General features: G+C 38.8%; 1 protein-coding gene across 2 annotated transcripts in view; it reads right to left on the reverse strand.

The window, feature by feature from the left end:
- The window catches only part of LOC137186229 (CD166 antigen homolog A-like), a 42,594-nt gene that overhangs the window by 11,294 nt on the left and 14,514 nt on the right, over nucleotides 1–16,786 (reverse strand). For both annotated transcript variants that reach the window (XM_067594978.1, XM_067594977.1), the window contains exons 2-8: nucleotides 6,245–6,351; nucleotides 5,786–6,002; nucleotides 5,588–5,652; nucleotides 5,055–5,142; nucleotides 4,663–4,836; nucleotides 3,468–3,592; nucleotides 3,201–3,333 (exon numbers count right to left, since the gene is read on the reverse strand). In XM_067594978.1, coding sequence (XP_067451079.1) covers nucleotides 3,201–3,333; nucleotides 3,468–3,592; nucleotides 4,663–4,836; nucleotides 5,055–5,142; nucleotides 5,588–5,652; nucleotides 5,786–6,002; nucleotides 6,245–6,351 — 909 coding nt within the window. The remainder of the gene's footprint in view (nucleotides 1–3,200; nucleotides 3,334–3,467; nucleotides 3,593–4,662; nucleotides 4,837–5,054; nucleotides 5,143–5,587; nucleotides 5,653–5,785; nucleotides 6,003–6,244; nucleotides 6,352–16,786) is intronic.

The following is a 16,786-nucleotide window of genomic DNA, read 5'->3' on the forward strand; positions in this document are numbered from 1 at the left end:
AATGTTGGGGAAAAAAGTTTTGAAATGTTGAAGCTTGAGTTTCAAAAGGGTAAATCTTTTTTTTTTTTTTTTTTACTTTTGTGGATGTATTTTGCACTCGTACTGCAGACTGTTCTGTCAGAGCTGAGTTTACAACACCCACTTTTCAGAGATCTGCCCACGGAGTTGCAAGCTTGCGAGTCATGTGATTTCTGGAAGCGTTGTCTTGCTGCTTCTAGTATGAAACTTGGAAACAGACCTACTGAGGAGAAAAAAAGGGATTCTGGAGGCAGGGGCTGAAGTACAGTCCAATCACATGTTGTATTTTCTGGGTTAGGTGGGATTGACAGTGACTGGCGCGCACAGGATACACAAACAGGATGCACGGTTCTCTGTGCTGTCTGGCTGTCCAGACTTTGCCAGCTGGTTGGCAGCATCATCTAATTATGAAAAATTTATCAATTTTCAAAGGCACTGAAGAATGTATGATCACAGAGTAATTTCATTATGTTTAATGTTAAGTTTTTAGGTTCATGAGATTACTTACCAGAGGAAAATAAATCACGGAAGTAGGCTGTCAAATTGAGTTCATTTAGATTAATTAATCATAAAAATAAGAACATGTTAAAAAAACACAAATAAATGCATATAATATTAGCATTGTTGCTTGCAGTATTTCCCCTGGATTTTTTATCTTGATTTACTTATTTATTCATTGCAGTAGGTGCATACCCATCCACTCTTTAAGTAGGCCAAGATGTAGCCAACCGACCTCTTGCAAGAGTTATAGGTAACCTACAGACTAATTGTGATGGGTGTTAGATATATTTGGTGGTATGGTTCTGTTCTGGGACCTCCATGCCCATACATGGGAATTCATAGGCAGGGAGAGCAGCAGCAAAGACCCCCAATGGGAAACAGAAGAGAGCAGATAACAATAACATCAGCAATGACAATGTTTAATTCAGATTATTTCATGTAAAGGAGGAGCTGGGGCGGTGGTGGGATTTGCACAGCGGCATGCGGAGGAAGCAGCAAGGGTAGGCAGGCAAGAGCAGTTTAAATAGGCCGCCCTGTATGACATTTGCCAATTGAATGCACAGAAGGGAACCAGCTGAGGCATCAGCTGGCGGGGGCTGCTTGAGATTAGCTGGCTGTGAAAAGATGGAGCTGGCTATGAAATCATCTGGCTATTAGCTGATGTGGGCTGAGCTTGACTGTAGCCTGCCAGACCCAACACTATACGCTCAATATTGCTTTGCAGGGACACAGGGATTATGCTAAATAGAAAAGCTACCATGAGCTACCAGCTCAATTTAGACAGTCTGCTTACTTACATACAATGACTAGCTATTATTTATCAACACTATAGCTCCCACATTTTGATGCCATACCCATGGCCCTGCATAGACCTAATGATGAAGCGTTCAGACAAAGTGCGACACCTGCTGGTCAGGTTTTGCAATAATAGTTTTTTGGTATGTGGTTCAACTCTGTTCCACTGTTCTTAACTGTCTTTTTACACCATCTGTAGTGTTAATAAGGAAAAACTGAGCTTGCTCTTTGACTTTTGAAAATAGATATGATGCTTTATGGTAAATCAACTTTATTATTGTACATGTGGCCAAAAAATAGGCTATTTAGTGAATATTTACCTGTTGTATTTCACGCTGACATTTTTACTGCACTAATTAATTAGGTGTCTAGCATAGCTGTCAGCGCATAACATTAAAATCCATGGTCAAAGGAAAGATTTAACAATGCAAGGTAAAAATCTTCATTTTGAAAATATTATGGTATTGGTTTACTATTTGAAAAGAATAAATACAATAAAATTGAGAACTGATTTGTATATGTAGCCCATAATTCTCAGTCATGAATAAATGGTTATGAGCATCATAACACAGAGAGTTTTTATACATTTCTATGTGTGGTCCGACAATTATTAAACTACTCGATTCTATGATCTGCAGGGTTATGACCATGGCTCACTATGCTACAAATGATAGACTAACACCTTTGTTATTCCTAGTAGGGCTGTCAATCATTAAAATTTTTAATTAAATTAATTACATGATATGCTGATTAATTAATAGAATTATTTGCAAACATAAAGACAATTATCAATATTTGCTTAGAAAAGCCCTCAAATAAAAATACTCAAAACCATGAATTTATTTTGGCACATGTGTAAAGCCTTGATGAACATAAGTTTATCACTTAAGCCGGTGTTTCTCTACCATAGGCAGTGATGCGCCCATCACTCAGACAGGACCATCCAACACAAAATCTGAGTATTTGTGCAGACGATCCTGAAATAATTTTAAACTCATCATAAAATGTTTACCTATGGAAAACTATCATTCTTTCATTAATTTGTTAATGTGTATTTTTGCATAAAACAAAACTGAAAAGCGACACAAACTGCAGCCTCTCTGTTTATCAAGGTGAGGCAACACACTCTTCCAGGGAACACCGACTAGTAGTGATGCTGAGCTCAGGTGAGATATGTGCCAGCAGGCGGACTGACAGTCACAAACCTGCTGTGACTTCAGACAGATGCTGTCAGTGAAATGAGCAGAGCCACAAACAACTGACTGAACCGATAACTGAACACCTGTGCATTTGGTCAACTTAACAGCATAATTTAACTGTATTTTAGATGCTTCCTGAATGATTCGGTAGGCTAAACCTGACAGGCACATGTCAGTTTTGCTGACCTGACAACACATATAACAGCAGTTCGCCCACCACCCCCATGGGAACCAGCACCAAGCACCATGTAATAATAATAATAATAATAATAATAATAATAATAATAATAAGCAGCCCTAATTCCTTGCTTTATTTTCCTCTGGTAAGTAATCTTATGAACCTAAAAACCTAACATTAAACATAATGAAATTACTCTCAGTGATCATACAGTCTCCAGTGCCTTTGAAGATTGATACATTTTTCATAATATTTTTCATAATGTCAAAACATTATGCAAGCCTTCAAAACTTAGTTTCAATCTTGCAAAACCTTTCTTATTAGATATCAAGCTTTCAAACACTGAGTATCAACCTTTTGAAGCTTTTTTTTCAAGTTTCAAAACATGTTATGATATTCATCCTAGATTACAGGCAAAAAAGGAAATTACACCAACAATGATGCTGCTGTGTGGCAAAATTGCAGTAATTTCTATTTTTCAAGAAATACAGCATGTTTTGGTCTCTTACAGTTGACTGTGATGTCCTTAGAAGCTTCCATCGAGGGGTCATCAATGAGAGAGCATTTGTATTCACCACTGTTGTCACGTGAGACATCGCTGATGGTGTAAGTATTTGTGTTCTCCACTTTCACCATCTCCCCCTTCAAAGACAAACAATTGAACAATGGCAGGGGATTAGTTTATGATACTTTATTGAAGAAAAACAAGCAAATAAATCTATAGATGCAATTCTGTAATAATCACAGATAGAGGAAATATTAATGAGCATGTGTACCTTAAGGTGGAAGTTAAAGCTTGTAGGAGCTGGGTTACCATCTGCCACACACTTCAGAGTCACATTGTCTCCTTCGACAAGAGGGTCCTGAGCAATGACCTGAAGGACGACGTTCTCTGTAGAGTCTGTGCAGAAAACAGAAAGATAGAAAGTCAGAGAGGGGGATGTTTGTGAGGGTGGAGGGTGTATCAAGTGGAGCGTGTGCCCCCAACAGCTGACTGCAGGGACTGCAGAGACCAACCATGTCAGCATGCTACAGAGAGCTCAAACTTCACTATTGGCTATGAACAACTTCAAATTCGCAGAGATGGGTGAAATGTAGTCACTCAACCAAACAATCCTTTCAAAGCTCGAATGTTTCTGCTCCATCTGAGGCAAACTCCCTCACATTTCTTGCAAGGAAGTGTTCAAGTTCTGCTTTAAAGGCCACGGTGAGCAGGTAACTTCAATATTTATTGCTGTGTTCAGTATAAATCCCACTACAGAGTTACAGAATCCACACCTCATTTCTCAGCTGTCACCATTATTGTTACTGTTGTCTCTCTTGGCTGGAAGCAAAAGAGTCTGAAAAATAACACGTGGCAGTCTGTCACCGCTAGCTACTGCTGTTTTTTCTTGTAGGTCAGGAGCTGCTGCTGATGTGGGCCTGAAAAGCCTAATTAGACACTGTGTACTGATGTTGATTTTAACATAAAAACACTGTTTTTTTCCATGTTCTCTCATGTTAAATAAAATAAGGCAGCTATTTACTAGCCAAAAATAAAGCCAAATCACATTATAGTCCATAGAAACTCCCACTTAAATAACTGAGCCTCAGAATTGAAAATAATACAATAGTTTCAGTTGTATCAACACATCTTTAAAAAGTGAAAGAATATTTTATATGCTCAGATACCAATTATATTTTCAAATTAGATAAATTCTAAATTGTTACACTAAACATTGTAGAAGTCTATGAGCAAGTTTTTGAGATAAACTACAAGAAAAAGAAGCAAAGAAAACAACTGGGCTTCAGGGAGGTAAATATAAGACAAAGAATTAATTTTTCATTGTCTGTGATGATGAAACTGAAACAGCATTTTTTTCATTTTGTGCCGAGGTTTTAACACAGTACTCTTGACAACAGGTCGCCTGCAGTTGTTGCATTTCAGAAAATGTGTCCAATGAATGTTGTTAGCAGCGTTCAGTGACTCACATGTGATACTGAAGGTCACTGGAGAGGACACCAGCTCTGCACCCACAGTATGCTGAGTGCTGCAAGTGAACTGGGCATCTGTGTCTTCCTTCTCAGCTGAATACTCCAGTTTGGAGGAAGTGGTCGAGAGGCCAGTAACAGGGTCTACCTGCACCGAGGCTTGGATGGAAATCCCTAGACAAGAAACAAACAACTCTGTCTGAAAACTCAAGGAAACAATGGTGTAATTAACAACACACTGGATTCAGACAGTCTGCTAGTGCGGCACAATTCATCACAGAAGAATAAGTTACAGTAACTGTCCCCCTCAGAGAGAATAATTTATCCAAAACACTCTGATGAGCTGTTTTTGTTAGCATTTAAAATCATGCAACAGGATGAAGAATACACACCTTTCCCATCAGCCACCAGGGGTTTATTGTTCTTAAACCATGTGATGTTTGCAGCTGGATTGGCGTCTTGTGCAACGCATGTTCCTAGCTGTGGGGGGGAAAAAAAAAAAGAAGTTAAATCTGAGAAAGATGACAAAAACCTGCACTTGAAGACAAAATTATTGAAAAAGAAAAATCACAATTTCATGAATTCAGGATGAATCTGCATTTTCTTAAATAACCAAATATCAGAGCAAATTAGCTTTTTATACGCCCCTCTAGCTTTTGAGGATTGAGGAGTTGTCTACGCAATAGACCGTGAAATGCCCAAAAGCATTTCTAAAGCCTCTCAGATCCTTTGGGTATTGAAATTGCAGTAAGGGGGGGTTCTTCTATTTACTAATTCATGAGAATCACTTCAAAGAACTCATTACTGTAGTAACATGGACTGCGCTATGCCTCAAGATACCTTAGCTCAAGTGAGGGATTTCCCTTGATGGTTTACTTCTTAATATAATATAGGTATAAGCAATGTTTATCATTAAAAACCACACCTTAGTAAGTTTGCCGATCTCTAGTTCCTCTGCTTTGTCAGAAATCTCCAGACCTGTCGGTGTCTCTGCGATACAAGAAAAAATGTGTTAACGGACAGGATGTTATTGTACATGATTTGTGTGCTGTATGTTGCTCATATCAGACACCTAAACCGAAAAGATAAGTGGTATTTTAGTCTTCTGCGAGCTTTTACTCACTGTAGATCACCACGTTAACTGGGTATTCTGTGATGTCTGCCCCACCCACCACCATGCAGGTGAAAGTCCTCTGGTCGGTCAACTTGGCTGCAGAAAGCAGCAGACTGGAGTTTGCAGCCATGCTAACACGACCCTTGTATTCATCATTGGCGCTGATTGAGACATTCAATGACATCTTCTTGACCAGCAGGTCTCCTGAAAGTCCCTCTCCTTTGTCCTGGAGAGCAAAAGCAGAGTGCACTTCTTACATATCTGTCACATATGGCATTGGCCTCCAGTTCAAATAAAAGCACACAGTGTTTTGTTCTACACCCTCTGCTCATGCAGTGTCATATGGAGGGACAGATGCATGCTCTAATGCACAGCAAATGCACTCAGACTGGGCGTGGCTCAGACATGATAAGTGGGTGTCAGACGGACTTCACCATTTTGAATCCATTGACCTCCGCTGTGACTTACATATTTCCATTTAGTGATCATGACGTCTTCTGCTTTTACGGCTCCATTGTTGCACGGGATCTCGAGTGTTTCCCCATACAGGCCGATAACAGTCTCCAGACCGCTGACTGTGAAAGAGAAAAAGCAAGGCCACATTTTTCAATTACTTTTTTCAGGAGGGCTAGTCTCGTGAGCTCCAACACAGCATGCATGTTTTTGACTGAAAATTGAATTCTGTCATTATTCTGAATGAAGTCCCCCCCACCCCCCCCGTTCTGTATATATTTGACTGACATTTATCAATACCACTTAGTTTTCGCCTAAATACACTAAGAGCAGCAGCTTCTATAGAGTTCTGCTAATTTTACAGCTCCCTTGGCAAAAAAACTCCAACCTTTCCTGCCCTAAATTTCATTCAAAACATCGCCATGGAGACAAAGTGCTTGAGAGGGGGGATGGGAGGAGGGTGCCAGCAGAAGTGTCTCAATGGGATGCGATGAGGGGTGAGAGCCAGAGGGCCACAGGGAAAGAGAGGCTGCCATGGCCCGACTGAAAATGAGGTGTTGCTCAGTTTTTTGGTATTCACATTCACATTTCAGACCTCTTAGAGTTCAAGCTAAGGTAAATGCATGAGTGGGCGTGTGGAGTTGACAGCTAAAGCTTAAATCCAAAACAGCTCATCAGCAGTTCAGCAAAGTGTATAAGAACAAAGCAATGACCATCCACTTTCTATCAGTGACAATTCTGTCCTTGTATCTACAGGAGAAAGCACCAAACAATGAAGATTCTCGAATATTCTGTGTGCATTCAACCCTGAAATTGTGGGATTAAACTCATGCACAAAGAGCTACAATGCCATTTCTGCACTGCCTCATAAGTTTTACTCTGACTTTCTCTGTTTTAACCCATCAGTCTTTTAAACTGCGATGAGGAATTTTCCTCAAATGAGGCGGTTCTTTCATTTGCTTTGTGTGTGATGCTCATTTGAATCCTGTTTGAATGAAAGTAAATACTTTTACTATGGTTACCATTGTCTACATTAGACCGGAGTAACAACTGGGAGGACCCTGCAGGCATATTTGCACAGTTGTGATGTCAGGATGCAGAGGCAAGCTTCCTATACTTTGACTGTTTTGTTTTCCCACGTTAAACCCCCCATTGTCAAGTGTCAAATCAAGACAATTAATCAAGTTCATAAAATAGTTACTCACTGTTTTAACACATGACTTTACTAATATCAAACAGTTTGCCTCAAGTCAACAAAGTTTACTGTGTATTACCATCTTCCTGACACCCAGTTGAATAAGTTCACACTTGTCACTCATATTTATGAGCTGTCAGATCTGAAACAACATCGAGTCTGATGCTGAACTAACTGGCATCTGTAAAGCCACAACAGCAAGCAGATGACAAACAACAGACAATTCAATATGATTTCAGACAGCCCCGTGTTTAGCTCTGATTACTTTCTGTACTTTCTTTTAAGTGGTTTTCTACCATATAGCTGAATCTGTGCAAAAAGCAAAGTAAAAAGTAAAGTTTCCTTGTTTTCCATCTTTGTGCTAAGCTAAGCTAAGTGTCTCCTGGTTGTAGCTACATTTATTGGACAGATATGAGAGTAGCATCGACCTTCTCATTTAAACAAAAGAGTGAGTTGGTGTATTTCCTAAACTATAAAACTATTCCTTTAATAGCTCAAACACAATTAGTAATGCCAAATAACATCCCAAACATAACCAATTTCAGTGATCACGAATGTGTGTGATTTCATTTTATCTTTAACAAATATGATATAGTTGATTTAATCTTTCTTTTTTTTTATTTCTTCAAACAGAAAAAGTAACAATAATTAAACAACAAACCCTTGCATAGTACTGGCAACACTGAGCTAAATATCATTTTCAAAGTAGGCTTTCAAATTTACAAGGACATACTTTTATAAAGAGCTAGACTGATAGATGCACAAAAAACATCTGTAATACAGAGGCAGGAAATGAAACATCCACGTAAAAGAACAAAAGGACTTCAAAGAAGTGTTGGTATATCTACGGTGATGACTATAATCAGTGCTTACAGCTCTATCTGCGACTTGCTTATGTAAGCATCAAAGCAGTGTAACCCACCCAATAAAAAGTATTTGAGAAAACATAGATACCACAGCACTTCACCCACATAGATACAATCCCTGCATTTAAATAAGGCTCGGCGACATTTAATACTGACAGCCTGGGACAAAACAAACCACAGCACATCTCATCTGCTGACAGCTTTACTAGGAATTCTTCACCAAACACATGGATAAGCTCTGTCACTTGTCAACTATAGCACAATTAGAACTATTTCCTGCATTGATCTCTCTCATTGTCCGTGATTTGCCACACCTAAGATGTGTTTGTCTTGCATGATAAAATGAATTAAAAGGATTAAAAGCTTATTTAGAATAAAGTCATGCATTGATCGGCCTGAATAATTGATTTTGCTTAGTCAAAATGTTACCTGGCGTATTGTAGATATCTGCAAATTCTCTTCTGTATCATTTAATTGTTACAGATAGTTTTCTCAAGCATATGAAGTTATATTTGATTGTCATGCAACTGAAATGCAAATGCTCCAACTAAGACTTCATGCAGCAAATGGGCAGTTTGCTGAACTGTAAATTTGTATCTGCATTTCACAGAGTCTTGCTCACATTCGGATTTTGGCAATTGGGTGTACATCAGTCCAATCCACCTGAAATGGTAATGCAGATTGCTGGTGCGAACACGGCATGCTGATGTAGCCATCCCACACTCCCTTGTTTTGTCTTTCTGAAGTAAATGTAATGAAACTGACTCTCATGCTTGAACGGGCTTCAGCTCAATGTGCAGGTTTCTGGTCCAAGCGTAATAGACTGTACACGCTGGGCGGAAAAAGGAAAATGGAGACATTGTGAATCTATTAAGAGAGGGGAGTTAATGAGCTTTCTGTGCAAGACATGGGCACATGGTTTGCATATGTGTCAGATCTGATGATATGCAGCTACATTTCACTTTGGAGATGTTTGGGGTGCCAAAAATAATCTGTCAGTATCTGGATTAGGTGCAACACCTGGGGTTGTTGGTACTAATATACTTAAACGGTCGAGGAAATATTCAAATCTAGTTGGCATCCGAGTCCACATGTTTTTTCAGTGCTGAGACTCAAACTTCTCAGGAGAGAGCTCTGCACAACCCGCTCTGCTGAATCTTTAACAATTGTTAAATAACAAGAGTCAGTTATATTCAGGTTACACTGCAAGCACTGCAGTGTTGGAAAGGTTATCGCACTTCCTGTATAATAGACTCCTTACATTTCAAATTCAAATAGGCATTTTTGAATATTCAAATAAAGCTGTGTTCAGCCTCTCTGAGAACTTTAAAAGAGTCTGTATTAAGGAAAAGGCTTTATCTGCGCAGATTACGCTGTTACACAATGAGAACTAATCGCACATGTTGAGTTACAGAAGACAAAGCTCCTGCTGCTTACTGAGATAAGGTAATCCTTCGCAACAAAAGTAGGTGAACAGTGTGACTTCACATTGACAAACACATGCACACAGGCACGCGCACATGCACAAAAAAAAAAAAAAAATCACTTCCAACATTTGTCTGCGTGATGAGGGCGCAACAGAAAGTAATAAAGTTTGAATCAAACTCTATTCGTTTGCATAACATGCGTTTCATTACAAATCATTTACTGACACTGAAGCCGTCTGGATATAAAATGACAGGTCTCGCCAGGTTTGATGAAATTTCTCTATTTTTATAGTAGACTTCTCATACTGGACACAAAAAATTGGCTAATATTCTGGCGATGGTAAATCAAGTAATAGACAGGCGAGTCAGAGAGAGGAGGCAGCACCACAGGAGATGCTTTCATGTTCCTGATTAAGGCGCCTCTATCCCCGCGAAGAGACAGGTGACGACAGCTCAGATATAAGCTCACCAGGGAAATCAGCTACCTCCCCACACTAGTCTCTATATCCCTGTTTTGCTACCTTACGTTCTCCCATTTGTGTGTGTGTGTGTGTGTGTGTGTGTGTGCGTGCCTGAGTGTGTGTGCATGTCTTTCAGCCGCACCATCCAAAAGAAATCGGACGCCCAAACTTATTAAATGCTGAAAATGAGGATTGTGCAGTGAATGGAGATCCCATGGCGCATGTCCACAAAGACTTGATGGCAAATAGCCTCGCTTCAGAAGCGATTCAGCGGTGAGGGGCCAGACAGAACCACTTCAACTAGATCAATAATACTTGAGGAAAGGCTAGATTCTTATAGTGAACGGCGCTTGCCTAAGGAGCGAGAAATCAAAGAAAACCTAACCTTCCATGACATTCTGCTTTTCGTTCTTTAATAATTTAACAAGTACTGAATTTTGATTAGCCATATCAAGTATCTGAAATGAGAAGAGATCAGTGATTTAATCAGTTCAATCTCTCATTATCTGCTGTCAAGGAAAATAGAGGAACTTCTGTCTTATGGAAAGGTGTGGGAAGGTTTTGGATAATTGCTCAGACTTACCACCAGGCTCCCCAAAGCATCCTTGTAGCTATTTGGTAATATATGAGCTCTATAGACTGCTGTTTTGTCAGCTCTCTCAATCTGTGCACACCCTTAGCTGATATGTTACTGACTGTGACAAACATATGACTTCATATGAATGTTGTTACAGTAGCAGTTTGTGGTGAGGAAGTGTTTTTCAGACCAGCTAGCTGAACAGAGATTAAAAAAAAACAAAACAAACAAAAATAAATAAACACACTGCTACATCCTCACTATCTCAGTCTGTCTCTCTCTCTTGAGGGAAGGGGTGTAATCATGTCACTGATGGATAACTGACAGCACACTTGCACAGCATCCCTTTAACACAGTTCTCTTTTTGTTGCAGGCTGAACCATGGAAGCGCTATCCCAAACGTCAACATTGTGTGCTCTATAATTTTGCTTTTTTCCAGCCTACTATAATTGCCTGTCAGTGTCTTTATAGCATAACACTAAGGGCATCTGGTTTTTATTTTTTGCTGGATTGCAGGGAACTGGATGACAAAAAGCACTAATATCCGTAACTGAGTGACTCCATTTTTCAAACATGTAATGAGGATGCATGCAAATCAAATTGTCCTGTATGTTTGATTGAAGGGTGGCAGTAGATATTTGTCCAAAACAGTACAATGATCTCACTTTTGTACAGAGCTACAAACTTTTCCCCACATTGTAGTAACTTGACTCGGCTTATTTAGTTGTATTGGTTGGCTTTCAAGTTGGTGCGGCTAACAAATTATTTTCAAACTGATAAATCTGCTAATCATTTTCCCAATTAATAAATTATCCATAGTGCAAAGTAGTTAAAAGCAGTGAAAAGTGGCCATTGTATTTTCCAACCATCAGGTACAAGATATTTAGATTAGAAGCTGGAAACAGAGAATATTCTGCATTTTTGCTTGAAAATGATTGGAACGATAAGACAATTATTAAAATAGTTGCTTAATTTCTGTGGAGCTGCGACAATTTATTGATCAAAAGAAAATTAATTTCATTTTTTGATAATCGATTAATAGTTTTGAGTAAATTTTTAAGAAAAAATGTCAAATTATCTTATTCCAGCTTCTAAAATTTGAGTATTTCCTGGTTCCTTTAGTCTTTTATGACAGTAAACTGAATATCTTTGAGTTGGTAACTGTTTGTTGGGACAAAACAGGGCATTTGAGGACATCACTTCGGGGGTTTGGGAGACAGTGACCAACATTTTTCACCATTTTATAGGCCAAACGACTAATAGGTTAATGGATAATGTAGCCGACAGATTAATCAATAATGAAAATAACTGTAGTTGCACCCCTATGCTGAAAATCTTTTCAACTCTCGTGCTGATGTTGACAAGCTGCCTAAATTCAGCTATTTTGTAGAAGTGGGCAGCAGGTATGAGTGTATTCATAAGTACTTCAGGGTAAACAAAGGCTACATTATGTGAAATGAACACACGGCACAGAGACTATGACGTGTGGATCCAGAGCCGTTTTCCAAGCCTCATTTTAAGCCGTACCATCTGTTTTAGGGCACAGAGAGCAACCTAACACCCTGAAGATGTTGCCCTGCATCTCTTTGACCTTCAGAGGGGTGTAATGGTCTTTTAGAGGGAATCATGTGAGAGAAAAAGGTCCATTTATGGACAGAAATACTTGGGACAAAGGTTTCATTTTCTGACATTTCCCACAGGCTCTATCTGTGGTCCAAGCTGAACTAGGCCTGTCTAGTGTCTTTTTGTTTTTAATAAGTGATCCGCTCTCTGTGGAGTCTTATCTACAAGTCACATAAGAAACATTGTCCAAGTCCGAACATTTATTAGTTTTATGATGGAAACGAGTGTGATATTGTCCGACACTGATATAATGCTGAATTGATGCACGCCTATGTAATAAAAAATATTGGAATGGGAAATTAGTCTCAAGAAAAGCAGTTTATTTCCATTCAGTTTATTTTCACACTTTATGACACATTATTTCTCTGTGCAACATACTGGATCAAAATATAGCCAAGATATAGCTTTGTGTCCTCAAACTTGCAATAAAAGAATCCGCTTCCAACACTGAAATAACTGAAAACTTGTTCAGTTATACCCTTATCATCAGATAATGTCAGGATCACTAGACATTAATCACTAGTCCATTGACAAAAAATGTATTTAATATTTTGATAATTGTCATTTTTCAAGCAAAAATGGAAAATATCTGCCAGTTCAAACTTATCAGATGTGAGGATTTGCTGCTTTTCTTTGCTTTATGTCACTTTAAACAGAATATATTTAGGTTTTTGACTGTTTTTTTGGACAAGCAACATGAATACGTCATGATGGGCATTTTTTATAGTTATATGAAATTTAACATAACGATTAATCCAAACTATAATCAGCAGATTAGTGATAATGAAAATAATCGTTATTTGCATCCTAATCTAAAAAAAAAGAGTTTTTTAAAATTAAGTGTTTAATGTTTATCAATAATAATTAGAAAACCCTACAAGGTAAGTAATTGCATAAATTGAAAAAATTTAAAACTTTGGTATTTTTCAACCTGGACTCTATTTTCCTCACTATTTAGCTGACAAACACTTTTAGCGGACGCACATTGACGGGGCGTTATTGTCCTGTCAGATTACATTGCAGCCCGTTTTGTGGCTGCCGGCTGAAGCGCTCTCGCTCAATACTGGCCCAATTTCAAAAATTGTTGTCCCCATTAGTCACCGAGGCACAAAATGATGTGAAAATAGGGTCCAGGTTGAAAAATAAGTTTTGGTCTAAACCACGTCTGATCTGTTGTTCTGCACGTCTCTCTGTGCAGATGGCATCATCCTAAAAGCGTGCAGTTTAATTAGTCTTTTGTACAAAAAAACATGACAACCTTAAAAGCCGGAGTTAAATAAAATAAACACACTCACATTTTCACAGCCTACAATGAGCAGAGCCATGTTTGTCACCTCGGGGCAAAACAAGCCTGAGTTCTGCTGAGGAGGAGGATGGACAGCAAATGAGGAATTATGTAGAGTATACGCCACACAGTATTATTAGTCTGAGTCTATTAAGCATAATGGCTCCCCTCCTTCACCCCAGCAGCACTGGCACATTTTTAGACCAGTGTGCTCCCAAACCAACAATAGCGTTCATGCTCAGTAAACGAAATGCCCAATCACAGAGCACTTGTTAATACTGCATATTATTCAAAAACTCTAATGTGAATGCAAGAGGTTTTACAAAATATACGGATGCAAAGGCACAGAGGAGTAAAGCTCAAGAAAATAATCCTCATCAGTGCTCCTCATGCATCATTTTACTCCAATGTACCTGGGCGATGAATAGCTCTGACCTGCTTTCCACTTCCCTCTCGGTACTAAAAAAAAATGTAGCTTCCGTTGTGAAATAAATAACATATTTTCCAGAGAGACATATAGATAACTCTCTCCCCCTCAGGCAAAGAAAACAATGTTCATTTGCTACATCATGTGTGGTCAACAGACACCTACAGATGACAGCAGGTGGGAACAGGGCTAATGCATTGCCTGCAGTCCCACCTGTCGGGTTCCCATTGTTGTCTTGTGACTCAAAATGCAGGCTCCATTTTCAGACTTATGCTGAGGAAGCCTCGGTACCTGTGCAGACCTGCCACTGCGGAATCAGGTTTCTGCTTCCGCTTCTCGACAGGGACTGAGACAACAAGACAAAGAAAGAGAGAAGCGCTCAAGATGGAGGGAGGATTTATTTTGCCCTCAGGTGTTTTAAGACGCTTGAGTAATTAATGGCTGGTTCCCTAAATAAATGTAAGGTTGTTAAAGAATTGTTGTTGCATATCATATATCTAGTTTAAAGGCATCCAAAACATACCTCTTCAATCAGCTTCTTACTATAAGTGTTAAATTTTTAAATGAACACAAAATTATCTGCTGAAGATAAAAGACTTTTGGTTATTTTACACAAGAGATTTCTTTAATTGTGTTTTTTTCCAAGCTCTCCTCATTGATTTGAGGTGGGCGGGGCTCAGTTGGAAAAGGGGAGATGTCACCTTCAGTATTTTCATGCACCAATCACAGTTTAGCAATATTTGAATCAAAATGTGATGACTGTTATGTCAATACCACTCAAATATGATCAAAATACACCCACATAGACTCTTAATAAATAACTTTCAAAACTTACTTTGATTGTTGCTTATTCTGCAATAAGTATTTAAAACTGCATTTACAGCAGTTACAGAACAACATTATCATTCATCTGGAGTTGTGTTTCTGTCCACCTGATTGAATGTAAGTCCAATATTTACTCTCCTTTAGCTCTGCTTTTGGTCTCTACCTATTCCTGAGGGAAATGTCTGGCTCTTTAGCTGTTAAATGCTCCACTATGTTCGCCAGAGCTTTTTCTCTGTAAACGGCTGCCTGCTGTGGCCGAAAATGACACTATGAGAGTGCTGAGAGTGAGCCAGAACAGTTAAGTTGCAGCCGGATAGCTAAACAATGAGCTGAAAGTCGCTGTAGAGCTCCGAAAAGCCGAGGGGAACTGCAGAGTCAGGTGGTAATTCTCTGCAGGTTCATCACTACAACTGACAATACACATTGTTATTTGACAGATTCTTTATTATTACAGATAAAGTATCTAATAGCTGCTTTAACGTTATCGAGATAAAAAATTTGAAACCAAGTTTTTAATATCTTTTTCATTTCCCTAATTTTTTGTAGGCTCGTAATTTGAGAGCAGGACTTTCTTTGTGTACATGTTGTCCATCAGATCTTGTTTGCTTCTACTTCTGTGATTTCCTATAATTCCCAGAATGCCTATTGACAATCCCCCGAGAGCAGGCATAAACACTTTGCATCAGCTGTGGGTTATTCGTGTAGGTGGAGAGAATAATAAGCCCAAAGGAAGCAGCTCAAAACACATGATGCTCTGTGACGGCATTGCATTCTGGTCCATTCAGGACACTGTCAGAGCCTTATTGTTTTATTGTCTACACTGGTTTAAGTAATGAAGACATTTCACAAACTGGAAAAAAAAAAAGTCTTCCACTAAATTTGACTCAGTAGTGCTGGGAAATATCTCAACATGATGTCAAGTTGTCTGTGTTTGACCTGCTATTTGAGGTAATATGAAAAACACAGCACCAAACAACATAATAGACCTCATATTTCAAGGTACACAGATGAAACCTTGTGCCGTGTGTCATTAACTCTTTCAGCAGAGTTATCCTCACGTCTATCCATTACACAGAACCTGAATTTCCACATCATTATCAACTGACTAATATTCAAGCTTTAAAGATGGATAATAAGAGACATACATAAAAAAACAAAACAATTAAACTGCAACATATTCAAGAACCTCTTGCATTTTCCTTTTGATTAGCGAGTGAGTTTAATATGAGATTTTAAGAGGCAAACATTGTCAAGCGTTTTTAATAAATGATGTTCAAGTTCCTTTAAAGTATTGTCTCACTCTAAAGACGCTGACAACACAATCAAAGGAGACAATATGGCTTTGATTTAGCTTAAATTGTTCAGCTAAGCTTCAGGAAAGCACTTTAACAAAACTGATATCTGGGGGGTAAAAAGTCTTTGTTGGCACTAGAAATAATGGCAGCATAAATAAATGTTACCATAAGGCTTGAGAATATACATACTTGCAATTGAGAATGAAAAAATATCTTTTCACATAGAATATGTAGAGGTAGGTGTATATGACTCGTCACATCATTGGCAGTAACACAGAGTAATTTTCTTACATTTTTCTCAGGCAGAGACAGATGGGAAAGATAAAAGCATATTACAAGAAAGGTGATTATCACTCTAAATGACTTGCCACAAGGTTTCCTAGGAATTGATCTTGTGGCATGATCATTAGTCTTTGAAATGTTCTCCTCTATACACGCGACCACACGAGCATCCTCTTTAAAAAATGTCATAAATTGCGTCAGCAGATGAGCTGCAAGGGTGCAGGGCTTGCTCTTAAGACAGCAGCCTGCTGGAATGATCGGGTGGTAAGTGCACTCAGAAATCAGGTCCATTAT

This window comes from Thunnus thynnus, chromosome 7 (genome assembly GCF_963924715.1).
Source record: "Thunnus thynnus chromosome 7, fThuThy2.1, whole genome shotgun sequence".
In the NCBI taxonomy this organism is placed as follows: domain Eukaryota; kingdom Metazoa; phylum Chordata; class Actinopteri; order Scombriformes; family Scombridae; genus Thunnus; species Thunnus thynnus.